Raw genomic sequence first — 27,868 nt, 5'->3', positions numbered from 1 at the left:
GGACAGCACCGGCACAGCACCGGGCATGGGGCACCGCACCGGGACTGCACCGGGACGGCACCGGGCATGGGGCACAGCACCGGGACTGCACCGGGACTGCACCGGGCATGGGGCACCGCACCGGGACTGCACCGGGACTGCGCACACAGGGCATTGGGACAGAACCAGGACTGCACCAGGATAGCACCGGGACTGTAACGGGCATGACGCACAGCAGCGGGGCTGCACCGGCCACCAGGCACTGCACTGGGTGCTGCAGGGGGCACTGCGCTGGGCACCGGGGACTGCCGACACTGGGTGCTGCACCGGGCACCGCACCCTGCCCCGGGCACCCACAGCCCGGGCCCGGGAGCCAGACGTGCTGCTGACAGGGCCACAGTCCCCCAGCCCTCCCCGCCTGCCAGGTGAGCAGAGCCCCTGGCGAGCAGGGGCAGCTCCGGCACCCACCAGCCCCTCTTCACCCCTCGCCATCACCCCATGCAGCAGGCGCTGCTCCCATGCAAGCAGTGCTGAGCCCAGCCCACCCTGGCTGCAGACACCACACCGCAGGTCATTGCAAGGAACAATTTTAATACAACATAAAACTTCCCAAAGGCAAGAACAGAACCGGCCGCTGAGCAGGAAGACACAGTCCCCTTGGCTTTTAAGACATTTCCCATTAAAAAATCCTTTTCCCGCCATATCTGTGTCACCGGTGCGTGGCTGAACCCCACTTCCCACGGTGCTGGTGGGCACGGGGTGCCTGGTGTCTCCCCCAAACCCCGCTGCCTTCCTGAGACCTTAATACAGACGGCGGAGGAAGAAGCAAAGGAAACGCCGAGCAGCTCCGGCTGCTCATTTTGGGGGGGTTAAACGTTACTGGTTTAACGGGGGGAGAAGCAGGATACGGAGCCTGGCACAAACCGCACGTGCACAAAATAATCCAACACGCAGCCAAAAAAGAATCCACCGGCTGCTTCGGGGTAGGAGACGCACTCACCGGTGGGCACAGCGATGCCTGACGGCAGGGGGTTCATCACACCAGTGACGGGCCCCCCATCGCTGGCACGGTGCTCAAAGCACCGGGGCGGCAAACCGCGGCGGGTGGAAAAGCCAGTACATGCATTATCAAATGGAAACATTTATATCATAGAAAACAGTAGAAATGGGGGGGGGAAATGACATGTTGAGCCGTAGTTTGTTAGATTAAAAGCGACAGGGGGGTGAAATTTCCAAATTACGAATGAAGCAGCAGCACAGGCGCTTCTAGGGATACTGGCTTTTTACAGACGTCTGCATGTACCAACCAATGAACACCGTGGGATGTGGTGGTAGAATAAATGCAAAGAGCAAAAACCGACCCTAAAAATCCCGTTAATATTCACATCTGATTGCTGACCCCATGGGGAGGTCTCTGCTTTTCCCACGTGGAAGGGCCAATGGAGCCGAGTGGCTCCAAAAGGCTCCAAATAAAAAAATTAAAACCTCTACATCCACTATACGCTTATAAAATGAATGATATGCATCGTTATATGATGAACCATATGCACATAAAATCACCCACGTGCATCCCAGCTCGGACCGCCAGCATTTGGGAGATGTTGATGTGGGTTTGGGGTTTTGTTTTTTTTTTTTTTTAATATTACAATTACCCCCCTGACAGGGATTTCTTAGGAGATTTGGGGTGTTTCCAGCTAAAACTGAAGTTTAAAAGTGGGGAAAAAGCAAGTGGGTCTTCGCAAGGTTAGAAAACATCGTGTCATCCAGCTGGGAGCTGGGAGCCGCACAGAAAATCCTGGGACCCCCCAGGGCCCTGTCGGACCCTGCGACGGTCCTGCACTGCCCATTTAGCTTATAAAAGTAATAAATTAATTAACGAATATTTGCATCAAGTCCCTCCTATACACAAAGATTGGGGCGCTGCTGGGCAAACACTGCCGCCGGAAAAGCTCCCGCATCTCTATAAAAATATGAGCATCTTTCGGGGAGTACAAAAGGCCTTCAGGGGAGGCGAAGTGCCAGGGCGCAGCCAGCCCAGCCAGCGCCCATGTCCAAAACGGCTCCGGGGATGTTTATCTCATGGATACGCCACGCAGGATGGGTTTTTTCAGGGAGGCGGTGGGATGCCACGGGGAGCCTGAACCATCCCCAAGTGCAGCGTGGGGCTCAGGCGTGCTTGGCCCCACTCCACGTGCTGCCCCGGGGTGCTGGGAGCTGAGCCCCCGCTGGCTCCTGGCCCCGTGCCGGCAGTGCCGGCGGCACCCGCGGTAGTTGCCGGTGACCAGTTGCTCTCTCCCCGCAGTTCCGGTGCTGCCGGGAGCCACGGTCCTGATGCTTGCATCCATCCCAGTGCAGCGAGGAGACGCCGCCATCCGGCCGCTCGGTGTTGCTGATGGGGTAGGAGCCCTGGCATTCCCACTCGGCTGCCGCTGGCTCCTGCTCATCGCTCTCGGAGCCCTGCACCGCAATTTGCGGGACCGGGCTGGGCTTTGGCTTCGGCTCTGTGCCAGCCGTGCTGCCGCACCAGAGAGCTGCGCCCTGCCTGGCTTCGCTTTTGCTGCCGTCTTCGTTTGCCGGCGCTGGCTCTGGCTCATCGAAACTCACTTCTTGAACTGCTTCTTGCTTCTTGAAGGAGTCCCGACGCTCAGAGAGGTTCAAGCGCCGCATGACCACCATCTCCTGGTCCCGGTCGTGCCTGTCACCCAGCCGGCAGCCAGTGGGGTGATAACCATGCTCCCTGGGGTACGCTGGTGCTTCGCCATCCCCGACGGCCTCACCATCCATCGCAGGCATCTCCAGCCCCAGCTTGCGGCCGCCACTGGTTTTCTTCTCTGCCAGGATGGTGACGATCTTCTCGGCCGACTGAACACGTTTGAGGAGCGGGGAGCGGGGACAGTCGGCGCTGCGGGGTCGTGAGCTCTGCCGGACGATGGTAGGGGGGGATAGGGTCTTGCCCTGGAAGGAATGGGGGGTTTTGGGGTACCCTGGGAGCGGAGATGGGGAGCGTTGGGGAGAAGGTGGGCGCTGAGCGGAGGAAGGGGTGCAGGCGAGGGGTGAGGGGGGGATGCTGCTGGTGGATTTGCGACGTCCCACTTTGTAGCGTTGCCCACCCAGTTTGGGTGCCAGCCCGTGTAGGGAGCTGGGGCGCACGTGGCCGGCGGGTGACGTTGGGGTGCTGGAAGAGGGAGAGGTGCTCTGCGGGGACACAGCATCTGCCGCACAAAGAGAAACAGGTCACCGCGAGGGATGGAGGGACACATGGCATCCCCGCCATGCCCGGAGCTAATATCCAGCCCCCCGCCGCAGGTTGGGGTACCTGGGGGCAGGTCGGGAGCAGGGCTGCGGCAGGGCGTCGGGGGCCCCGGGGACAGGCTGTGCGTGGGGGACTCCGGGAGGCTCTCGCTGGAGGACAACGAGTGATGGAGCCCGGAGGAGAAGCTGCGGCTGGTGTGCAGGACTGACGACTGCTTGGAGATCTTTTTGAAAAGGGTTTTTCTCCTGCGGGGAGGGGGACAAAGGTGGTGGAGCCAGGAAGAGCCTCGTCTTCTCCTTAAAGCTGATGGCCCCGAGTCTGCCAAGCTGGCGTTGGCAGGACTGGACCCTGCTGGATCGCCAGTATGGCAGAGCTGGAGCATCCCCCCCGGTATGGCACACGCCGAGACAAATGCCATTTTATCCCCACCCCCAGTTCTACCCACCTGTCCTGGCTGTCCCTTTTCCTGCTCTTTTTATTCCTCCGTGCCATTCTCGTCTTGGAACTGTTTTTCCGAGCGGGGCCGATTTTAATGGAGGTGTTCTCCAGGGCAGTGGTCCGCAGGGCCACTTTATTCCCGCTCTGGGGAGCAGAAAATGAGTTGCTGCAGTCCATGCACCGGCTCTGAACCAGCTCCCACCTCAGCTGTCGGTGGAGGCGATGCCGGGGAGCCGCAGGACCCATGCACCGGTGCTGGGGCCCAGCCGGGCAAGCAGCGTGATGCCAGTCACTTACCTTCAGCAGCAGCTCCACGACGTCCCGGTGAACTAAACCCAGCACTGACTCGCCGTTCACATGTGTGATGAGATCGCCCGCTCTCAGCCCCGCTTCCTGCGCAGGGCTCCCCTCTTCCACACTCTGCAATCAAAAGACCAAGAAGATGCAAGCCTAAATTTCCTCCCAGGGTTTTCCCATCAGGAAACGTGGTGTCTGGCACTGCCGGTCCCTCCCCACGTGGAGCCCAGGCCACATACCCAGACCATATGGTGGACAGTATAGACATCGCTGTCCCCCATGTAGACGCGGATGGCTCGCAGGGTGAAGCCGTACTTCTTGCCCGAGCTGTGGATGATGATGGGGGGCCGCAGGCTGGTGATGGTGAGGGATGAATCTCGGCTCGGGGAGGAGTCACGGGAAGATGGGTTGGATGAGAGGGAGTGGGGGGAGATGGGGCTCATCAGTGCGCCGCCGCTGAAGTCGTCTGCAAGCGGGAGAAGCCAGCTTAGCCCAGGAAAATCACGTGGCAGCTGCCATCCGGCAGGATAAACCATGCAGCACACAGACCTGATGTGATGATGAGGGACAGGGCTGACACTGAGGCGGATTTGGGGACACGGCCACCCCGTGTGGCTCTCTGCCCATCCGGCATGTCCTTCTGGCTGTTCAGCCGTCGGCTCCCGCCTGGCTCCAAGCCCCGGGGAGTTGAGTTTTTAGTGCCGGTGCTGTTGCTCCGGAGGCGGATGCGATTCAGGCTGACGAGATCAGCTGTGCAGAGGGGAAGAGGGAGAGTTTGGGGACATGGAGAAACCACCCCGCACCGTGCAGGACCCCGGCTGCCCCCAGAGCATCCCGCACTGGCGCCTGCAGCCTACGCACCGGATAACGCCGTCGGCTTTGCTGCACCACTGGTCCCCGCATCGGGGTCTCCCAGCACAAACTTGGGTCTCTCTGGCTTGGAGGAGGGCACGCAAGGGCTTTCATCCTCTGAGGAGAAGGCAAACTTGGGCATGGTGTCCAGGCTGTAGGTGCTGGGCAGCGCGGCAGGGCTGCGGCTTCGCTCGTGCCGGGAGGTGTATGGCGTGGAGCTGCAGGACGTCCAGGAGCGGAGCCTGCGCAGGGAGAGCAGGAGGGCTCAGGACAACCAAAGATGGGTGAAGAGGACAGCATTGAGCCGCTGCAGGACCCCAGGACACACCCTACCAATGCCTCTGCAAACCCTCGGTGCCAGCACAAACCCCCATTAGCGTCGCATCCCCCATCTCACCACGCACCGAGGCTCTGTGCCCGCCAGCCGGCTCCTGTCCTCATCTCCCGAGTGCCTGTCCCATCGCTCCTCTTTGTCCTCGCCTTGACTCCGATCAGAGGACGAGAGGCTGAGGTTGGAGTGAGCCGCCAGGAATTCGGAGCTGCTGTACACCTGAGGAGGAGATGAGCGGTCAGCGAGGAGCAGAAATTCGGGAATCCAGGTGCTCCGGCACAACCGTGCCAGCTGTGGTGCCCATCATTTTGGATACTGGAGGAGGGATTGGAGCACCTTGCTGAAGCGATGGGAGCAGGAGGAGAACTGCCCGATCTCCACGGACGATTCCTCATCGTTGGTTTCTTCATCCTCCGAATCCAAGTGGCGGTACCTCTCGGAGCGAGCTGAAAGCAAGAGCCAGAGCAGGCAGGGCTGTCACGCTGCCTGCAACACACTGCATCCTGCCTGCCCGCATGGCTCCGGTGGGACCTGCAGCCACGGGAGCTGTATTGTGGCTGACAACCCGTTTCCAAATCCCAGGGATGTTTTGGGGTGAGAAAGTAGGGGTTTTGGTAAGGCTGAGCAGCCTGGAAACAGGATTGCATCTGTTTCACGACTTTGGTTGTAAAGTGACCGATTTCACGCAGGAGATTTTCATCTCCCGCGGGAGCATCCGACCTGCAGCTGGGATAATGGATCGGCAGAGGCAGGGGAAAAGGGGATGGATTTGGCCTCACTGTCGAAGTAGCTGGTGTCGTCCTCTGACTCCAGCTGGGGGATGAACTCGGCCTTCTGCCGCAGCAGCCCGTTCCAGTCCAGGTGGAGGAAGAAGGAATGGTGCTTCACCTCATGCGCTCCCCCTGCCAGGCAGAGAAACCTGCGTCAGGGGGACAGGGCAGGACTGGGGATGCTCCTGCCTCCATCCCAAATGGCACGGTCTCTCCTCCATGCAGAGCAAATGGCTTAAAATAGGATGGATCAGATCCCTGTGCTGCCTTCCTGGGGCGAACCCAGAGAAGGGGACCTCCTCCGAGCATCCTCAACGCAGCAGGACACGCTTTGGTTTCAGAAAATGGCTTGGCGTGAATTAGGGTGCCAGGTCGCCCCCCCAGCACTGTGTTGGGGCCGCCACACATACCGGTGCCCAAGCGCTCAAGGGGACACTGTCTCAGCAACCGTGTGATCAGGTCCTGGGCATCCGCAGGAAGAGCTTCGTCCCCTTCTGGCCACATAATTTCATCTGCAAGGAAAAAGGAGAAGGAGTTTGGAGTGGCTGGACATGACGGGGGCTGTGACGGCGCGAGGTCGCAGGAGAAGTCACTTCTGGGGAAGAGGAAAGTCCCCCAGGAGCTGCAGCAGATGAAAGCATCCTTCCAAACTGGGAAATCAAAGGTTGAGGAGCCTCCTTGCCATTCAGCAGAGTATGAAATGAAGGAATGAAGCTCTCTGCGTGTTAATGATGAGCCATGACTGCTGGGAAGCGCGAACCGAGGAGCAAAGTTGCCACCAACACTCACCACTGATGACCTGCCCGAAGAGCTCCTCAGGCGTGTCTCCAAAGAAGGGGACGCAGCCCACGAGGAACTCGTAGAGGATGATGCCCATGGCCCACCAGTCAACGGGCTTCCCGTAGCCCTGTATGAGGATGACTTCCGGGGCGATGTACTCTGGAGTGCCACACACCTGCGTGCAAAGCAGCGGCTGACGCCTCTGCAATGACCTTTGCAACAAGTCCTGAGCCTATCCTGGTCCTTGGTGATGGCAGATTGGCCAAACAGAGCAGGACCTCATACCTGCTTGTCCATGAACTCCCGAGTGTCCTTCTCCATATGCCCTTCGTAGAGGTTCGTGGTCATGTTCATCAAGCCGATCTTTGACAGACCGAAGTCTGTCAGCTTTATGTGGCCCATGGAGGTGATGAGCAAACTGCAAGAGAAGACAGATGCCCCGTGATGATGCCATTTGCTTCTGGGGAGATCTGGGCTGGACCAGCTGGACCCCAAGACCTCTGGTCCTGGTGCAATGGCACAGAACCAGATCTTTGGGCGCTGGAACACATGACCTCATTCTGCCTTATCCTCGCTTGGATCAGTCTCTCCCACCCCCACCCAAACCCAACCCCATCCTTTTTCAGACCTGACCCACGTCCTCACTTGTCGGGTTTGAGGTCCCTGTGGACGATGCCGTAGTTGTGGAGATACTCGAGTGCGAGAACGGTCTCAGCGAAGTACATCTTCGCCATGTCTACAGGCAGTGGGCCCATGTTCTTCAGCAACGTGGCACAATCCCCCCCTGTGGGGACATGGGTCCTCCTGAGCATGGGGGCTCAGAGAAGGAAGCGAGGTCATCGGGCAGGCCTATGCTGCCTCCCCTGCCAAGCAGCATCCCAGCCAGTTCCTCCCATCCCTCCTCGGAGCAGAGCTGATCCCTGGGCATGGGCCACAAATGCTCTTCTAGGTGAGCATGACCACCACCTTCATCAAGGTGAGATTCAGGATCACCAAAGCATCTCCTCATGTTTCCCTCCACTCCCTGGAGCAAAGCAGGGCAGGACACGTCCAGGTGGTGTCCTCAGTGCTCAGACATAGGTATTTCCCCCTCCCCCCAGCCTTGAATCCTGTTCTCACCTTCCACATACTCCATCACCATGCAGAGGTGTCGCTTCGTCTCGAAAGAGCAGAACATGCTGACCACGAAGGGGTTCTCTGCGAAGGTGAGGATGTCCCTCTCCACAAACACCTGCTGGATCTGGTTCCTCAGGATGAGGTTCTGCTTGTTGATTTTCTTCAAGGCGAAGCGCTGCCGCGTCTCCCTGTGCCTCACCAGGTACACAGCCCTAAGAGAGAGTGAAATGGTTGGACCTCAAAACATGTCCTCCAACCACCAGGACTGACTACGCAGCATGGTGGTGCTTGGACAGGGAGGACTCTGGAGACATTTACAGATGGAGACAAGCGTTAGGAACTTCCCAACTTACCCGTAAGCCCCATTGCTGATCAGCTTGATGGTCTCAAAGTCCCCTTCGCAGGGCTTCCTCCGGGGAGCGGTGGCTGAAGGCTGGCTCTGAAGAAGACACGGAAGGTTTCCAATGTTTCCTGGCGTGCCGGTGCTCTGAGTGCAGGCAGGAATTCACCGAGCACCACCATGTATCACCTCCAAGTGCTCCTTGCTGCCATAGGACATCCCTCCCTGAGCCCTCTCCAGCCACAAACCCCAAACCAGAAGATCAAGATGCTCTGCAGATCAAGGGCCCACTCTGAGCTCTGTCCAGTGAAGAAGCCAGTTGAGGGACTGTGAGATATTACACCTGAATACAGCAGTCACCCTTGGGGACAACCCAAATTAACCCCTCCCAGTCTAAGATAGCAGAGGAGCTGCTGCAAGGAGCTCTGGTGTGGGGTGAGGCAGGGCGAAGCTGGAGGCAGCAGGTGAGACATGCAGGTAGGACCACACTCACCTCACAGGTGTCATCGTTCTCCGGTGTGATGGTGTTCCCGCTATCAAAGTGATCCAGCTGGACCATTTCTGCAGAAGACAGGGATGGGTTTTACCTTCTTCACGCTCAACCCCCACGAAAATAACCCCCCACCAACCACTTTCCCTCCAAACTTGGGAGATCCCGCGCGGATTTAGCCACACGATTTGCTTGAGCTATTGCACAGAGAAATTCAGGTCATGGCGTAAAGAGGTTCAACACAAGGTTAAACATTTACATAATTCTCTTTTTCCCATAGTCATTCCTGGGTTCTTCAGGGATTATGCTTCCCCCCCAAGGCCGTGGCTTCCTATGGATTAAGCGTTCTTGAGCTTAATCTGCTTTGCTGAACGTGTTGGGAGCAATAACGAGTGATGTGGGGTTGGCTGGGAGACCTGGACACCGTCCTCATCCTGCTGTGACCCACCCCATGACACCAGCTCAGCCCTGCGGTGTCCCTGTCACCTCCCAGTGCTTGTTCACGCTTGCCAGTGGCCAAACTGGGAGTCCACATCCCGCTGCAGACCTCGGGGACACCAACCCAAGCGGTTCCCTACCTTCCAGTGGGTCCTTGACAAGCCCCAGTTGGCTGATGATGTATCGGGGAATATCGGTCTTTATTCCCTGGCCAACTTTGGCATGTCCTTCTGCAGCTTCCAGAAGGTGGTAAAACTCCTCTGGGTCAAACTCCTGGATGGGGAAAATCAAGAACAGTTGAGGAGCAAGACTTCGCAAAGTTAAACCTTTCCTCTAAGCCTTGCAGGTGATATCTGTAATTGAGGGCAGGCTCTGGATGCTTGCAGAAGAAAGCTAAATGCTCTGCTCTGTTTCTACCATCATTCCCAATGTAAAGGGTTGATGGAAAAAAAATGAAGCCCCATAAGCTCCTTCTTCCAGCTGCAGGAACCACAGCACAAAGGTGAGTGCTTTAGAAATTCAGTGCAACAGCTAAAAAAACCCTGAAAATTGATGAGAAAGCTTGCCAAGAAGTTCACATCTCCCTACTCTGCTAGGAAAAAACAGCTTCTCCCCTCCAAGAATTGCCTTTAATGCTGGGAATGGTCTTAGCTCCTTGGTAAAGCCTGGCCAGGATGGTGAGGAGCAGCAGTTCCTATGGTGGACCAGGCAAGGTGGTGAGAAGATGCCTTGTCTTTCATGGTCTTTGTCCACCTGGAGAGGCAAAGCCTCCTCTCTGGGCAGGTGCAGACCATGAAGGAAGGCACATCAGGAGCTGCCATGTCTTACCAGGCACTCCAGAAGGCGAGCAGGACGGGAGATAATGATCAGCAGCTTCCTCACCAGTTGGTCGATGAACTTCACCTCCTCACTCTCCGAACGCTCCTGAGCCTGCCAGAGGGAAGACAGAAGCCAGGCATCTATCGGTGGCCTCAGGAGATGAGTGGGCAGGGAAGTGCCTCATACTCACATCTCGGAGCATCTTCTCAAGTTTCTCCTGCAGCTCCATGAAGTAGCGGGAGGTGATAAGAGCTCCCTGGGACTTTGCCAGGCAGTCGCGGGCCAACTCAATGATCTGGTGGTGTATGAAGCCCAGCACCCCGTCTGCCAGTGGCAGAGTGCTGCTTGGAGAGAAGTTTGTGATGGTGTCCTGCAGACGCTCTTCCATTTGGGCCGTGGCCTGCAAGGCAGAATGGATGGTGATGCCTAGAAACACGTGCCCCCATACCAAGCGCTGGGTTTGGCCAGCCCAGATCCCATGCTGTCACCTCCTGTGTTGGGTTTGGCCAGCCCAGATCCCATGCTGTCACCTCCTGCGTTGGGTTTGGCCAGCCCAGATCCCATGCTGTCACCTCCTGTGCTGGGTTTGGCCAGCCCAGATCCCATGCTGTCACCTCCTGCGCTGGGTTTGGCCAGCCCAGATCCCATGCTGTCAGCTCCTGCGCTGGGTTTGGCCAGCCCAGATCCCATGCTGTCACCTCCTGCGCTGGGTTTGGCCAGCCCAGATCATGCTACCACCTCCCACAGCACCAATATCCACATGCACATCCTGGCCCGACCTGACAGCCAGCTTCCATCAGGCTGCAAAAGCTCCACCAAAGTCTCCAGAGACCCCTGCCTGCATGTGTGATGATGCAGACCTGGCTCCCCGGTTCATGGCCACATTTCCAGTGTCCTCCAACATCCCCTGGTATATCTACCCATGCATTCTATATTCCAGCACGGAGAAGAGGTTGTTCTGGAGAAGATGCTGTCAGGATGCCGCGGAGACACTAACGTGCTCACCCTCCCCCATGCCAGCAGTTACCTTGGGGAACCGCTCCTTGTAGACATGGTTCATCATCACAACCTCGTTATCAAACATTCCACTCGTCCGTCCAGGGCTGTGGAAGGAAGAAACCAGTTGCGTTATGAGGTCCAAGTCATTTACATCTATGCAAATAGCTACTACCCCTGGAGAGAAATTTGTTTCCTCCTCCTGACTCCTGATCCCAAGTTAACCTGAGTGGAGCCATCAGCCTTGGGCCAGCACCTTCAGCAGCACCACTCTGACCATGCATGGATCTGGAGGGCCCTGGTCCAGGGAACATTAGCCTCCTGCAGACTCACATCTCCAAACTCAAGTCACTTGAAAATCCAGAGCTGAGGGGCTGCTGCATCAGTCACTTGGCTTTGAAGAGCAAGCTCATCCTTTCCTTCCTCTGGATCTCACAATTTCTCGCCATCGTTTCCCTTTTGCAGCTCACCAGCAAAAAACCCCACCAAACCTCGTGGTGGATGCAGGGACCTTCATCAAACTAGGCTTCTCTCTTACCCTCACCCGAGGCTGTCTCTCTCAGGCCCCTGCCTGGTGATCCCTTTATGCAAAGCAAGTCCCAGGAGCAACCAGCAACTCATTAACTGCTATATAATAAATGCGGTGATTAAAACCAGACCCAGACTGCTCACAGCCAGCCCCAGCCCAGCCCCAGCTCAGCCTTTGCCTTTGCCGTGCCGACTGCAGAGCTGGCACCTCCTCGGTGAAAACCTCGCCACCTACAAAACCCTGTCAGATAATTAATCTGATTTTAATGAAATTTCAGCCGGCCACACACAGGGCTATGGCTCTGCCTCCGGTGCAAAGAGCTTTTTCAGTGGGAAAAGAGGATTTAACTGAAACATCCCCTGTAAAAAGCACAAGCTCCTGGTGCTGGACAAGAGGAAACACGTCCGGCTCCTTGTGTGGGACATGGTCTTGGAGCAGCAACGCGGAACTTGGCAGGTCTGTAGGGTCAGCTCACATAATGCTAAGGCCACTGGCTCGATGCTCTCTCCAAACTTTCCTCTCTCCAGCCCGTAAATGCCTGTCCACCTGCGCTCCTTGTTTTTTGCAGAGGCTGATGCTCAGCCCCAGCAAACACAGGTGACGTTTCCCAACCCAAGCCCAGAAATGGGATTTTTAACCTTTTAACGGCACGTCAGGCCAGCGGCCTCCCAGCCGTGCCCTGCAAGGACAGCCACCGCTTGCGTTTCTGTTCACCAAAACCTTTGAGACAATTGAGCAAGAAGCTGCAAACCAACTATTTTGGAACGAATCCCACTTTCTCCAGCTTCAGCCCCAGGAAACCTGACTCTCAGGTGTCATCTGTTGCCAGCAGAGCAATGCCACATCCCAACAGCCAGGAAGGTGCTGAGAACCAGACCCTAACGCCCAAAATCATGGAGCTTAGGATCATAGAATCATAGACTCATGGAATAGTTTGGGTTGGCAGGGACCTTTAGAGGTCATCTAGTCCAACCCCCCTTCAGTGAGCAGGGACATCTTCCACTAGATCAGGTTGCTCAGAGCCCCGTCCAACTGGACCTTGAATATTTCCAGGGACGGGTCATCGACCACCTCAAGCCGTAGCCGCTCCACTCCCCTGCGAGGGCAAAACCCATATCAGGGTCAACACCTTGGGACGGGCTTAGCAGGACCAGGACATCCCAGGAACAGCTCACGAGAGGGCAGAGGATGCGCTGTATGCGCCGGCATAGGGTGCATCATCCCGGCAGCACCGGGGCTGCTCCCCACAGCGGGCGCCGTACCTGAGGCTCCTGGATCGTGGGCGCAGGCAGGGCGAGTGCCGCCCCTCCTCGCCCATGACGCTCTCCGTACTGCGGAAATGCTTAGAAAGGAAATGCAGCTCGTCAGGGGTGGGCTGGTACGGCAGCTGGTGCAGGCGCTCCTGGGAGGATGAAGACGACTGGAAAGAAAGAGAGATGCAGGGGATCAGGAGATGGATCCATGCTTCCTGGCAGTGGGGTGGAAACCAGCAAGCCCACGAGGAAAATGTTCCTCAGAGCCTCTTAGGAGGCTGGAAACACTGATGGGCAGCATGCTCTGCACTCGGTAACATGAAATATGGGTGGCAAGGCCAGCCCAGTGAGGTCTGCACTGCCCACTCCCACTCCAAACCGCCCTCCCTGCTGTTCTCCCACTTAACCCAGCTCCGCTGAGCCCATCCCTTGTACCCACAGCATCCCGAGCAGCTCCTGCCTGGCCATTCTTCTGCACAGTCGGGATGCACCCTGTGCACACTCGACCCATGACACGCAGGGATGCTGTAACGCCCAGGGTTGCTATAAGCTGTTAGCTGAGCTCGATGGCTTTCTTAAAAGCACATTTGGAAAGTATGATGCAGCTAAAACACATGGTTCTTTAGGAACGGAGGAACTGACGCTGCGGGGCTTGGAGGGCATTTCACTAGATATCAAGCAGTTTTGGGTTCTTCTCGCCTGCTGCCATGAGAAAACAAACATTACCGATACAGTGGAGCTGGGGGTGTTGGTCCCATAGCCAGAGGAGGGTAGCGAAGCCAGTGACCACCTTCTGCCATCAGCCCTGCGAGTGCAAGCATGCCGATCACATACGGGAAAAAAACCCATCTAAATGCAAATAAATGATGTCAGAGCGATAAGGATGGGGAAGAGGATGCAGGTTTGGCTCGAATAACAAAGTCCTGAAACCTCTTGTCAGAATGGACTGAAACTGGGTGAAATGAGAGGGGTTTGCAGGTGAGGGGGGCTGTTCTGCAACCCTGGCATGCAGGTGTCCATGGGGACAGTGAGCAGGGTCCCTGCGAATGAGCAGCGCTGGGGCTTGGCTGGGTGGCGAATTCATTTCAGATGGAAAAGAAAACCCCAAACCCATGAGAATCTGATTTTTAATTAGAGCAAAATTCAGCCTTCTGGGACTTTGTTCTATAAGAAACTGGGATTCCTAAAGACCCGTCCTGAGACAACAGGCGCCGCGGAGCAGAGCCTGGTTATAAACAGGAAGGCAACCGCTCATACGTAGGCGAATGTTTCCTCTTGGAGATGTTTCTAATGGATGGGGCAACATCCAGGTCAAGATGAGGCCCTTCACCTCCGCCGCCGTTTCCTGTGCGGGGCCAAGGACGGCGGGAGCTGGCAGGGTGCCGGATCTGGCACCGGCGCCACCGTGTGCCCTCACCGCCGGCAGGCTCACAAACCCCCGGCCCTGCAATTTGGCTTTTCACTCTGTCCCAAGTGTGAAAGTCATCTGTGAGCCTCCAGCTTTTTTCCATGTGATGAATAATGGGTTAAAAATCAGCCATCCATCCCCACGTGTGCAATTAATTAACGATTTAAACAGCATTTTGGCGTCTGCATCTCAAGCAGCGCGGGCTGGGGAGGGGATGCAGCAAGATCTGCCTCCATGGGGACCTGGCCAAGCACCCGTCCCCGGACATCTGCTGAGCATCCATCGGGAGCGCCCAGAGCGGGTCTGAGCTGGGGCTGAGCTCATGGCTGGGGATGGTGTGATGGGAACAGGGATATTTCTGCTCCCGGAGCTGTAGGGAGCCCTGTGCCAGAGCAAAATCTCCTGCCCAGGGATGCACACAAAGAAGGGCTGTGCCGATGTGGAGCAGACGTCTCCCCAGAATGCAGCCCCAGCCCGTGCCCGGTACTCGCCTGTCAGTCCGAGGAGCATGGCTGGGATAGTGGGAGGCACCGGTCACAGCAGAGCAAACAACACCAGACCAAAAATCAGGGAGAAAAAAAGCAAAGAAAGCCAGAACAAACCACTTGAGATCAACAGAACAGTCCGAGCGGGTGAATTATAATTATTACTCAATATTAATGGTGTGGGAGGGGGGCCAGGAGCTCACCTGCGAGCAAAGGGGAAGTTGATGGAGGTGCTGGCGGAGAAGTTGCGTGGGCTGTCCAAGGGGCTGCTCCCAGCTGCAGGGAGAAAGGGGGAAAAGTCACCCCAATACCCACCCTGGCGCAATGCCTGGGGTGCTGCAGGCTGCTCCTTCAGGGGAAAGAGGGGCTAAATCACTTCCCAAGCTATTCCCTCCTGGAAAAGGCACCCGTGGCCAGGAGCCGGCCCACTGCTGCTAACAAGGTGCTGCAGTAGCATAAGTTACCCTCCAAAATATTTGGGTAATTCTGAGAAATGCTCAACGCATCCCCTGGGACACCCCTTACCTGTCGGCACGGAGAGAGGGGAGAGAGGCCGCGAGAGGGTCGGAGAGGGGGTGCCCACCACTAAGCTCTTCCTATTGCTGCTTCGGCAACTAGAGAAGAAAAAGAAGGAATAATTTGGGGAAGCAAAAGACAGGCAGGGCTGGACAGACTCGGGCACGTACTGGTCCACTTGTATGTGGTCCCCTGTGCCAGGGGACACGGCTGCCGTCACCCCATCGATTACAGATCTCCTGCAGCAGGGAAGATCGGTCCCTGGTTCACTGCTGCTGGCGAAGGGCCAACGGGGTTATTTTTAATGACAAACCATCTCGTCAAGGTCCCACTTCTGGTTTTGGCTCGCTGGGGAGGGCAGAAGCAGGCAACCCCTTGGGCAACGGGCCGAGGGTGGGAATAGAAAAAGGGATGTAAAAAGAGGAAGTGATGGAAATACCAAGTGACCACAACCTGATCTGTTCCATTGCAAGGAAAATGCTCCCGGTTCCTATAAACCTCCCTATGCTTGGTGGTCCCCCACACCGCAGCTCCTCTGGAACAACCGAAAGGCCAAGTCCGCAAGCGCCGGGTCTCCGTATCGCCATCTCCCTTCCCACCCTCCCAACTCACAAGACTTCAGTCCTTCTTGCAGGAATTCCCTTTTTCCTTTCCTTTCAGCCCTTCTCCAAGGCCGAGCCCAAGGCTGCCTTGTAAGCATGGCCCAGTCTTGAAAAGCCCACCTGCCCACAGGGATGCTGCAGCCCCACTCCCGCCCTGTGCAGCCCATTTCAACCCCATTTAAAATACGATGGGCTCATTTAAGTTTTCTTTCACTTTGCAGAGAGGAAACTGCAGATATCCACAGTGCGGTGCAGAACCTGACGTGCAAGCGCGAAGACGACCTCCCCTTTCCTCTGTCTGTGCTTCCTCAGGCTGCAAATTCTGCAAAGGCGACGCTGAATTTCCTCACCAGGCTAGAGACAGGAACCCGCACGGATGCCACTAATTGAAGGACGTTGTTTAACATCATGCCGTGGCCAGATATACCCGTAAAATAAAGAGGATGAACCCAAGGCGAAACCCAAAACCAGAAGCGAACGGCAAGTGCGGTATCCGGGGTGCAAAGGGCAGCGTTTCGCAACACGCCGTCCCTCCAGACATGTACACGGCATCGATGCAGAGCCAACGCCGGCAACACGTGCTCAGAGCTGTGCTTGCAATGCCTGGCACCCTGTCACCTCCCGCTGGCATCTCCCCTGCCGTGGGCCTCCTCCTGCTCTCACCCTAAAACCAGGAGCCCCAACTCTTCTGCTCGAGACTGAAGGTCTCGGCCAAGCCAGCGATCAGGGAGGCTCTTTAGGGCCCCCCCCCCAAACCCCTCCTCTGTCAGCTGCACCTTCCCTGCACCCGGTACAAGGGGTCCCTGCGACATGCACCCCCTGACTGCCCTGAGCTCACCCAGAGCTGCAGCAGCTTTGGAGGCTGGGAGCCTCCTGCTCAGCACCTGAGCTGCGTCGTGATGCCGAGGGGTGAGGCAGAAACCTTCCCCCTCCCCCCCGCACCTTCCTGCCCCTGCCTGGCCCCTCCATTTGCTTTTCTTGCTTAAACACCAATTGCAGCACCTACAGCTGCACACTCACAGCCCAGCAGCCCCGAAGCAAGAGCAAACCACAGCCTCTTGCCACCGCCGGCTCCGTGTGCCGGATGGAAACCGAGGCACTGCAAGCAAAGCTACTCTGCCACCGAAGAGGCACGAGCAGAGGTTTATTAACCAGGAGGGCTGCAAAGAGCAGCCGGCTTTGGCGTTGCTTCACCATTCGGTCCTGCCACAGGGACTGGGGTGCACGTACACCTGTGTTTTGCGGTGGGGGACATCCCAGGGGATGAGGGGCTCGCTCCTGCTTGCTCGGTTTCATTTTGGAACTGAAAACAAACCTTTAACGAACCAAGTTCCAGTAATGGTGACACAGAGGGAGGCCGATGTTTCCTGTTTCCGTGCGCTCCACCCTCAGCTCTGCAACCATCTTGCGCCACTTTAACCCCCCTTTGCCTGATGCATCATCTACAGCTGGTTCCCATCCTTCACAGCATGGAAACCTCGGGCTAGAGACAAGCCTCAGGGTAGAGATGAGCTGCTGAGCCCTGAAAGCGGGAGCTAGGGCTGCTGCCCTCTCTGCCTCCATCACCTAATTGCACATGGGTACCAAAAATGGAGTGGAAAATCGCTGTCAGCATCTCCTGTGCTGCTCATGCTGAGGCTGCCTCGGCGTTGCCATTGCTGTCCAGCACTTTTTTCAAAGGATGCGGAAAGTGTGTGACAGCCGGTGTGACCCCAAAGCCTGGAGCAAAATAATGTGTCACCCATCCCGAGGCTGCCTGCAAGGAGGAACTGGCACCTCCCACCGCCTGCTGACACCCGCACCAGCACCCAGCCTCAGCATGGCATGGCTGGGACGTCCGCAGGCAGGAGGCAGAGGAAAATCTGGCAGCTTCCTGCAGGCTGCCTCCTCCGAGCTGCGGGAAGGGCAGGATCCAGCTGCCCAGTGCAGCACCGATGTCTCTAACCGGCAAATGGCTCCGCCATGATCTGGGCGAGGGGCGTTGGCTGGCAAGGAGTGAGCTCCGTGCAATGCTGACGGTCACACTAAAACCACCCGTCCGTAGGCAGGGCCGTTACTGGAAATGCACGGAGTGGAGGATGGGGACTGCAGCGTCCCGCTCCTCTCCTGCAGAATCTGACCCCTAAAACTTCCCAGGAGGGTAGAGCATCATCCACCAGACGCCAGGCCGGTGCAGGGCACCGCCGGCGGGTGACTGCCAGGCAGAGAGCCGGCGGTTTGGGGCAAAGCAAGTGCAGGGTGGTGGGAGCAGCGCGGCTGCAAGGGCAGGGTCAGGCTGATAAGGGAGCGGGCGCAGTCTCAAAGTACAAGCAGGCGGCTCCACTCCCGGCTGCGTGATTAAGAGCACGAGTCGGCACTCCCAGCTCCCTTCTTCACGTGGCTGTGGACAATATTTTGCCTCCATATCCCCCAAACCGGCGCACGGCATTCATGCGCCTGGAGATTTGGGGAAGTGCCGTGGATCACCATGTCCTGGAAAAATTGCTTTCCAGTGGGATAAGTTTGTGTTTAACATTGAAACCTGCTGAACCAGGTAGCTGCATCCCAAGTTTCTCCATGACATTTCTTCTCCATGGCTTTCTGATGACCCTGAACTCGACCGCCTCTGGGGATAGAGGCTGGGATGGGGGAGGCTGGGATGGGGGAGGCTGGGGACCAGGGTCTGGATGGTGAAATGCAACACGCTGCCTGGCATGGGCCGTGCACAACCCCACCACATCTTCACAACCCCACCAGGAACCCAGCATCGCTCCGCAGAGCTGCCCTGGCCTCTCTTCCCACCCCAGCTGAAAGCCTGGCACTGCAGATGCTCTTATTAACCCGCCCCCAAGCAGTGAGCAACGCGCCGGGCACCTCCCAAGAGCAAAAGCCCAAATCCCTGCAGTGAATCGTGGGGTACCAAGTCATGTCAAGACATTTATTTCTTTGCACTGAAATAGAACAACCTGAAGAAACCGCCTTGCTCCTTGGGATGCATCCCTACACATGCCTGTGCCGCAGTTTCCCATCAGTGGGTAGGAAACGGTACCTGTCATGTACGGTTATGTATGCTGGCACGTTTTTCTGTGGTGTGAGAGGTGTGAACAGCCACAGGCAGCATCCACAGAGGAGTAGAGCTCCATCAGCTCCCGAACCACCAGCCATCCTGCCCCACGCCAGCCATCTCAGCATCCCCCCATGGGAAATTAGGATCTCTCAGCCCTCTTAATCCCACCAAATAACACCATATGCTTTCTGCCCACTGTAAAATAGGCCAGACCGGTTCTTGCCATGGATTCTAGGAATACTGGTGAAAGAAGAGAAAATCCTCTGTCCTTCATGAGAATTACAGCCTCATCACGCTCAGCTGGAGACAGATGACTGCCTAGATCATCTCTCCAATTATACATCTTTCCCAGGGCCTCCCTGGTTCGGCCACACCAGGTTCGAAAACCCCATCCAACGCCTTTTCTTATTTATTAAGGGTCCCATTTGGCCATCCTCGTGCATCGGCAGCTGTAATACCCGCAGTTTGGGAGAAGCAGGCACCTTCCCAGGGCTGGGATTCAGCGCTGGATGGATTAATTTGCTAAGCAACCGTGTCGCTTTGTGCCAGCCCACAGTAATATTAAAAGACATTCACAATGGGAGTATCTCCCCTCTGCCTCCGCGCTGTCTTAAACACCTTTTTTATGTAAAGCCATGGAAAGGTTTTATGCCTGGGCTGGCTACAGCATCCCAAATCTGCTGGATGGAGGTGCCAGCCTCCACCGCCTGCACCCGGGGGCCTCAGTGGGTGCTCGCTGCATCTCTCTCAAGCCCAGCAGTGCTGCCTGTCCCCCTCCTTGGGGACATGTCCCACCTCTTACCTGTGCCAAGCCTGGTGTTGCAGCTGGAGAGCTGGGGTAGCCCCGCTAACAACCTCTTAATGCAGTAGCCCCTGACACAGCCCACAGCCAAAGGGTGTTTGAGCCCTTTGCCCCCCCAGCAGTCCTGTCCATGGCTGGCTGCAGGGGACTGGCACCTTCCCACCCCCCGGGCACCTTGGGGACCCTCACCCTGGCTCAGGACATGTCACTGTATGGGACACATCCCATCGGTGTGGTGCCCACCTTGGCACAGGGGCTAACAGGGGTATTTCCCGCCTTGTGCATGCAAGACCCCCCCTCCCAACATGTGCCTGCTGCAAAGAGCCCCAGCCCACACCCCCCTGGGACTGGTGCACAGCACCCCAAAACGTGCATCCCTTAATGCCCCAGGACCCCGAGTTCTGCACCCACCATGGCACTGGGCTCCCAACCAACATACCCCCTCCCTCGGTGCACAGCCCACCCACTCCAGGCAGCCTCGGGGTTCTAAGGATGTACCCTCAGTGCACAGCCCCCCCCCCCAAACCACCCACCCCACAGTGCTCAGCCCCCCCCAAATCACACACCCCCCAAATCACACCCCCGCTGCAAAGACACCCCAACCCATGCACCCCCAGTGAGCACCCCCACAGTGCACAGGCCCCCCCCCCCCCCCGCACCCCGGGGTGCCCCCTCGGTGGAAAGACACCCTCCCCAAACACGCCCTTCGGTGTGCACCCCAACATGCACCCCACGGACGACGGTGCCCCCCGCTGCAAAGCCCCCCCCCGCCCCCCCAACCCACGCACCCCTGTGCACAGCTCCCACCCCCCCCCGCCCGCCGGGGTGCCCCCCCCCCCCGCAGGCCCCCCCCCCGGTGCAGGGCCCCCGCCGCCCGGTACCTCTTGGAGCGCTGGAGGAGGGCGCCGGCGGCCTGCTGGCCCCGGTAACCGGCCGGGGCGGCTCCCCAGCAGCTCGGGTCCGACATCGTGGGCGGCTCGGCCCCGCCGGGGCCCGGCCGCATCCACCGGCACGGCCGAGCGGCGCCACCGGGGACGCGCGGGGCCGGGACCGCGCCGGGGGCTGGCACCGAGACCGGGGCCGGGCTCCCGCCGCCGCCGCCTCCCGCCGCCGCCCGCCCCTTCCCGCCCGGCGGCGCCGGGGTTACCATGGGAACGGGGGAAGCACCCCCAAAAGGAGGGGGGGGGACATACGGGGTTACCATAGAAACCGGGCAGCGCCCCGATATGGGGTCGGGGTTATCGTAGAGATGGGCCTGTGCCCCAAAATAGGGACCAGGTTTGCCACGGAGACGGGGCAGCACCTCAAAAGTGGGGTCAGGGTTACCATGGACATGGGGCATCACCCCAAAATGAGGTCAGGGTTGCCATAGAGATGGGGCTGCACCCCAATATGGGGGCTTGGAGTTAGCATAGGGGCGGGGCAGCACCCCAAAATAGGGTCAGGGTTGCCATAGAGATGGGGCAGCGCCCCAAAACAGGGCCATGTTTACCATGGAGATGGGGCAGCACCCCAAAATGGGGTCAGGGTTGCCATAGAGACAGGGCAGCACCCCAAAGTGGGGTCAGGGTTACTATGGAGATGGGGCAGCACCCCAATATGGGGGATTGGGGTTAGCATAGAGTTGGGGCATCACCCCAAAATGGGGTCAGGGTTATCGTAGAGATGGTGTAGCACCCCAAAATGGGGTCAGAGTTACCATGGAGATGCAGCATCCATCACTTGTGCACTGGAGGGGCACAAATCCTTCCCAAAAGTCAGCTGGGGTGGCCACAAAGCCTGGGTCTCCCTTGGGGAGACCCTGACGGCACCCTGCCACCCGCGGGACACCGTGCTCGGAGGGCAACCTTCCGGCAGCGCCCCGGCAAGCGCCCCACTGCCCCGCAACCTCCCTCCCACGCCGGCTTTCACATTTAATCGGGGAGATCCCGAGCAAAGACCCAGTGACATCCATCCTCCTTAGTGACGGTGACAAAACACCATGCGGCAGCACGCTGGGGCCCACGGAGCCTCCTGAGCCACATGGCATGGCATCGCCATGCTCGCCGCGTGGCAGCCGGCAACTGCCACGGCCAGAAATCCCTATGCTGGTGGATTTGGATGAGACACCAGCACATGGAGACGCCCAGGGGTGCTGCCAGACTGCCTGTTGTCATCCTCATCCCCATCCCGAGCATCCCAAAAACGCCCTCCCCAAGGCCTCAGCTGAGCAATCGCGTGGCCACGCTTGTTTTCCCACGTGCCACAGTCATTGCGGGTAAGGGGTGGCCAGTCAGGGCTCACGGAGGGGGCACAGCAGGCAGGGACTCCCGTGTGCAGGCAGGGTGCAGGCAGCGCCCTGGCTCCTGCCTGCCCGCAACAAATGGCTCTGCCGGTTGCTGAGCAGCGGCAGAGCTCCCCGCTGCTTCCTTCTCGCCCAGTGCCAGCCGCTCCCCCCAGCAGACGACGGAGGCACATGTTGTCACCCATGGGTGCCAGGCAAGCCACAGCTCTGCCCCACAGGCGCTGTGGGGCACGGGGCCGGGGTGTGACCGCCGGGTGCCAGTGCACCCACTGCACCTTGTCCCCAGGGCAGAGTGCAGCCGGCACGTGCTGCAGGGTCTGGCCACCCGCCTCTGTGACGGCAGCACCCGGCGGGGTATCCCAAGGGGTTCACGGCATTTTGGGTGGGGGCCACTGGCAAAGCAGAAGAGGTGACGAGGGAGGTTGATGGGTAAGAGGAAGGCACCATCCCTGCTCCCACCACAATAACCTGCCCTGATTCTGAGGTGATCCCCCCCCCAAACGAGGATGCTCAGGGCCTGAGCTCAAGCTATGGCGATAACGTTCCCATCAGGGCTCCCCAAAATGGACCAGCTGGTAGCCCACCAGCACAGCCAGGCTGCTTTTGGGGCACACAGGGCTGGAGAGACCCCGGCCACGTTGCCCTATGTGCCACGCAGAAGACAGTGCTGCTTTTGGGGCCCCCTGGGGCCTCCATGCTGGGGAGGACCCGCCTTGCTGCCTGCATCTCCACCTCTCCCCTTTCCCTGCTCGGTCCCTCTTGACCCAGAGCCAGTGGCTGCGGTGCCTGGGGAGGGTTTGGGGGGCGTCTTACCTCCAGGGGTGCAGGGTTAGTAAGGGGCTGCAGGGGCTGCAGGGGCTGCAGGGGCTCAGCAGCGTCGGGCTCTGGCTGCTCGGAGACAAGCTGCAAGGCAAGACGTGCCGGTGCGGTGTCAGTGGGTGCTGGTGGGCACCCCGGTGGCACAGCCTCCCGGCTGGCCTGGGGAGTCTGGAGGGGGCTGGGGTCCAAGAGCAGAGGGGGCAAAGGCTGGAGCCAGGGACCCAGGGCCGGGGGGCCAGGGAGGGCAGGGAGTGGGGAGCGGGGCAGAGCTGGAGGGGGAGCGCAGGGGACAGCAGGGACACTGCGGGGTCTAAGGCTGGGGGGGGAAGACACCCAGGGGTCCGGTGTTGCCAGGGGAGGGGGTCACCGCTGTGGGTGTGGGGCTGTGGATGTGGAAGGAAAGGCTGGGACCGGCGGCCTGGGGGCAGGAATACAGCGGTATGGGTATGGACTGGGATGGGGGTGCAGCAGGATGGGGGATGGTCCAGGACAGGGATGCAGCGGGATAGGGGAGCAGCGGGATGGGGGATGGTCCAGGACCGGGATACAGCGGGTTGGGGGATGGTCCAGGAGAGGGATGCAGCGGGATGGGGGATGCTCCGGGATGGGGGTGCCCCGGGGCGCCGCCGCCCGCCCCCCGGGGCCGGTACCGGCCCCAACTCACTCCAAGGTCAGCGAAGGGATCTTAAGCCTGTCCCGCCGCGACTTCATGCCGCCGCCGCCGCCCCGCTCCGCGCCCCGCGCCGCCGCCGCCGCCGCACCGGCTGCCCCCGCGCTGGGCGGCTCCCGCGGGCGGGCGGCAGCGGCGGCTCCACCGGGGCTCCCCGCTCGGCCCGCCGGGCCCGGGCCCGCCCCTGCGGCACGGCACGGCACGGCACGGCCCGGCACGGCCCGGCACGGCAGCCCCCGACCCGGCCCAGCGGCAGACCCAATCCGTACCGGGGATCCGACACCGTAGCCCCAGCACAGCTCCAGTACAGGCCCAGTATAGCCCCAGCACATCCCTAACACAGCCCCAGTGCCCCTCCAGTGTATGTCTAACACAGTCCCAGTACGGCCTCAGTGCCCCTCTGGTGCCCCCCGGCACACAGCCCCGTGATCCCCCCGACAGCCCCAGCCTAGCGCCAAGACCCCCCTGCATTACCTCCGCAACACCCCAAAACACCCCCGTGCACTCCAAAACACAACCCCAGCACAGCTTCGCAACAGCCTCCTACCACATCCCAGTACACCACAGTACACCCCAATACTGCTTAGAACACCCTAATGCACCTGCAGCAGAGCACAGCACACCCCAGTACATGCCAGTACGCCCCAGAACACCCCAATACACCTGCAGAAGAGCACAGCACACCCCAGTACATCCCAGTACACCCCAGCATGCGCACATCAGGTCCCACCAGTATCAGAGAACACAGCGATGCCATCCTGGATTTGGGCACAGCCCCAGTGTCACCCGCCACCTGTCCCTGCTGCCCCCCGCAGTGCCGGTGCTGCATCCCCAAGCGTGTCCCTCCTGGTGACACCCCGTCCCGTGCCCTGGGTGGCCCAGCTCAGGGACTTACGCTCTTCCTCGGCGTGGCAGGCTCAGCTCCTTCTGCAATGAGAAAAGCGAGAAGCAGGGTCAGAGGGTGGCCCCAGGTGTTGGGGTGTCCCACGCATGGGACCCCCACCTCCCACCAGCCATGGTCACACGCCTGGCAGCATCCTCACTGCCTGCAGCTGGCCCCTGCCACCAGGCTGTCACCGCAGGATTGGTCCCCACTCACCCTGCCGCGGGTGCTGTGGCTCTGCCATGCCAGGTGAGGGTGACAAAATGCCCACCTGGCGTCAGCACAAGGGGACATCTCCTTCCAAGGTCCCCAGGGCTGGTGGCCCTGTGGCCAGGCCCGGGAGCGAGGGCATGAGGGTGGCGGAGTGGGAGCAGCACCCAGCTGCCTGCCTGGAGCATGGCCCCAGGGTGGTGATTGCACCCTGTCCCCCACCCTGTCCCCCCGACCCCAGGTGTGGGGAGCAGCTGGCAGCCCCCACGCTGTTTATTTTTCCAGCTGCTGGGAATATTTCTTGCAAGAGCTGTTTGCTCGCAGGTGGTGCAACAGGACAAAGGGCAGCTGTGCGGACAGGAACCCTGGCCCACGCCATCCCCCTGGTGCGGCAGGCACTGCCTGGCTCCGGCACAGACCCAGTGCTCACCCGTGTGCCACCGGGCAGGACACAGAGAGCGGCACAGATCCCACTGGCACGCTGCGAGGGGCACGGCGTGACTGGGCCGGTGTGTGCCCTGGCATGCCGCGGGGTGCTGGCACACGCGACGGGTGCATGAGCTGGCTAATGCCCCATCGTTGCCCTGATCCTGTGCCCACCACCGGTGCCCGCCAGCCCCATACCCTTGAGCAGCTTAGACACATTCCCCACGTGGGCAGGGGCTGCTGCCACCCATGTGGGGGCATGCAGCAGCACCCATACACCCCACATCCCCCGGAGTGCTTTCACCCCGTCCTGCTGCCCACACCATTCAGCCCCTGCGGAAATCCCTGGATTGGGGCACGCTGCAACGCAGTGATGCAGCAGCATCACCATGGCAACGGGTGACATCATGCCTGGGCGCACAGGGACTCGCCAGCCCCCAGGGCCCACGGGTGTGCATCTGCCCTAGGGTGGCGTGGGCACTGGGGGGCGGTGTGGGTGCAGTGGACAGGTCCCTAGGGTGGGTGTGGGTGTCTCAGTGCACACAGCATCACTGGGTGACCCCATGGCTGGGCTGGGGAAGGGGATGCAGGGTCCCTGTGTGGAGCAGGAGCCCCCCAGTACCCTCACCCAGCCCTGTCGTCACCCAGCCTGGACACCCACCCACACCCACGGCTGCGCTGCTGGCCACCAGCCCCTGAGCAGAGGGAGAGGCAGAGGAGGGTCACGCCAAGTGTTTTACTTGCTCAGCCATGTGCAGATGGGACAGTGGGAGAGAGGACAGACACCCCTGTCCCCCACACTCACCCCCACCCCACGGTGCAGCATCCCCACCCATCGCTGCCAGGGGCTCTCTGGCCATGCTGCACCCCCAGGAACAGCAAGAGCATCCTCCGAGGGCCCTGGGGACCTATGTGGGGCAGTGCCACAGGGTCAGCACCCACAGGGTGCACGATGCACCCATCCAGCACGGTGCATCTCCCACCAGCAGGTCCCAGCGCGAGCCAGGATTAACCATCAGCCGATCCCTGCAGGGATGGCATCGGGGATGGCATCAGGGACGGCATCACAGCTCAGTGCTTCGGGATTAGCTCCCTGGCGGAAGCCCCTTCCCACCCCTCCTGCCATGGGGATGCGGGTGTGCAGCCATGGCCCCGGGGGTCTGCTGTCCCCAGGGACTGCTGGGAGCGACACCCACGGCCAAGAGCCCTGAACCCCACGGCCATGGCTCTGTCTGGGTGCGTCGGTGGGGAGGCAGCTCCCGCGCAGGGCTCCATCCCTGGCTGAGTGTGCGGCGGAGCGCGGCTGCCCTGCGGAGCTGCCAGCTCGGATGAAGGCAATGCCGTGCCATCCTCCAACCACCCAGACAGCTCAGGCTGGGCCCCCCAGTTACTGCGGCTCCCTTCTGCAGATGGGGATGGAGGCCTGAGGTCAACCGGAAAATTGGGCTCAGAGCTCAGCTCTGCAAGCCGGGGGGGCCATGGACATCACCCCTCCAAACATGGCAGTGGGTGCTGGGGTGCCTGTGGGGAGGGGGTGCGGGACGGATAGGGAGGATGGGTGCCCCTCGGTCTGCCGGGGGCAGGAGCACAGGGTGATGAAGAGGGCAGCTGCTTGGAGGGGCAAACTGGTGCTGGCACAGCAGTTTGGCACAGACTGGCAATGTGCCCTGGGCTGGAGGGACCACAGCACTCCCATGGGAGCCCCCAGCCCCTGCACAGGCAGGTGACCCCCACCCCCAGCACCCCACGGCATGGCTGGGGTTCGTACCCTGCCCCGCTCCTGGTGCTGGGTGCCTGGCTCCTGTCCCACCCATCACGCGCTGCTCACCCCCACCTCTCACACGCACAGCCCCCATCTTTCACACGCAGCACCCACCTCTTGCACACGCGCACCCACCTTGCACGCACACACAGCACCCAGAGAGCCCAGCTCCCACTCGCAGCACCCACCTCTCGCTCACAGCGTCCACCTCTTGCTCACGCAGACCCAGAGCACCCAACTCCTACACAGAGCACCCACTTGCACACACAGAGCACCCAGTTCTCACCCGCAGCACTCACCTCTTGCACATGCAGCACCCATCTCGCCCGCACCCAGAACCCCCGCCTCTCACCCAGAGCACTCACCCCTTGCACACCCTCACTCAGAGCACCCACCTCTCACCTGCAGCACCCACCCCACACCCCCGCAGCACCCACCGCTTGCAGACCCGCACCCAGAGCACCCACCTCACCCCAGGTTCACGGGATCTGGGCTCCCCCCGGCTCCCTCCCGCCCCCGCCCCGCCGCCGCCGGTGCCCCGCTCGCCGTGCCCGGTTCCCGGTGCGCACCTGGAGTCCCCGCCGCCGCAAGATGCTGGGCTCGTCCATCCCGCTGCGCCCGCCGCCGCCTCCCGCTCCGCCCGGTGCGCCCGGTGCGCCCGGTCCGCCCCGCCGCCGCCGCCGCCGCCCGGTGCGCCGGGGGCGCCGCCCAGCGGCTCCGCCGCGTCACCGGACGCTCATCAGCACCGAGCCCGGGGCTGGCACTGCACGGCACGGCACGGTCGGGGGCTGGCACAGTCTGCCTGGCTCGGTACAGCCCAGCATGGCAGGGTTTGGCACGGCACAGCATCGGCACGGCACGGCACGGCACGGGATGGCACAGCATGGCACAGTCTGGGGCTGGCACGGTCTGCCTGGCTCGGTGCAGCCCAGCACGGCAGGGGCTGGCACGGCACGGCATGGCCCAGCACAACACAGGATGGCCCAGGGCTGGCACAGTCTGCCTGGCTCAGTGCAGCCCAGCACAGCAGGGCCTGGCACGGCACGGCATGGCCCAGCACAACACAGGATGGCCCAGGGCTGGCACAGTCTGCCTGGCTCGGTGCAGCCCAGTGTGGCAGGGGCTGGCACGGCACGGCATGGCCCAGCACAACACAGGATGGCCCAGGGCTGGCACAGTCTGCCTGGCTCGGTGCAGCCCAGTGTGGCAGGGGCTGGCACGGCACGGCATGGCCCAGCACAACACAGGATGGCCCAGGGCTGGCACAGTCTGCC

General features: G+C 60.2%; 1 protein-coding gene across 6 annotated transcripts; it reads right to left on the bottom strand.

Annotated features, from left to right (window-relative positions):
• Positions 1-550: 550 nt before the first annotated feature.
• MAST3 (microtubule associated serine/threonine kinase 3) lies at positions 551-27,258 on the bottom strand. Of its 6 annotated transcripts, none has more exons than XM_075078093.1 (29): positions 27,164-27,258; positions 24,209-24,240; positions 22,638-22,727; positions 15,100-15,188; positions 14,778-14,850; positions 14,581-14,601; positions 13,408-13,486; positions 12,691-12,848; positions 10,931-11,006; positions 10,094-10,303; positions 9,913-10,014; positions 9,225-9,357; positions 8,650-8,717; positions 8,170-8,255; positions 7,820-8,028; positions 7,346-7,484; positions 6,986-7,118; positions 6,710-6,875; positions 6,331-6,432; positions 5,930-6,052; positions 5,487-5,596; positions 5,224-5,369; positions 4,829-5,061; positions 4,517-4,717; positions 4,207-4,433; positions 3,968-4,090; positions 3,678-3,814; positions 3,296-3,477; positions 551-3,191 (listed from the first exon to the last, which is right to left on the bottom strand). In XM_075078093.1, exons 1-29 carry the CDS (start codon positions 27,200-27,202, stop codon positions 2,146-2,148), a joined length of 4,533 nt encoding a protein of 1,510 aa, XP_074934194.1. In that variant the 5' UTR covers positions 27,203-27,258; the 3' UTR covers positions 551-2,145. The 6 variants fall into 6 exon arrangements, with proteins under 6 accessions (XP_074934194.1, XP_074934193.1, XP_074934198.1 ...); XM_075078092.1 differs by lacking the exon at positions 27,164-27,258 and adding an exon at positions 24,413-24,628; XM_075078097.1 differs by lacking the exon at positions 22,638-22,727.
• Positions 27,259-27,868: the final 610 nt, after the last annotated feature.

This window comes from Phalacrocorax aristotelis, chromosome W, assembly GCF_949628215.1.
Source record: "Phalacrocorax aristotelis chromosome W, bGulAri2.1, whole genome shotgun sequence".
NCBI classification, from domain to species: Eukaryota; Metazoa; Chordata; class Aves; order Suliformes; family Phalacrocoracidae; genus Phalacrocorax; species Phalacrocorax aristotelis.
This window is presented reverse-complemented; position numbering and strand designations above follow the sequence as displayed.

Coding starts and splice junctions, on each gene's coding strand:
- MAST3 (XM_075078091.1), bottom strand. CDS start 20,882: ATGCCCCATGTCCATGGTAACCCTGACCCCACTTTTGAGGTGCTGCCC. Junction 6,433..6,709: donor CTTCGGGCAGGTCATCAGTG/GTGAGTGTTGGT, acceptor TTTTCCTTGCAG/ATGAAATTATGTGGCCAGAA. Junction 6,053..6,330: donor CCTTGAGCGCTTGGGCACCG/GTATGTGTGGCG, acceptor TCTGCCTGGCAG/GGGGAGCGCATGAGGTGAAG.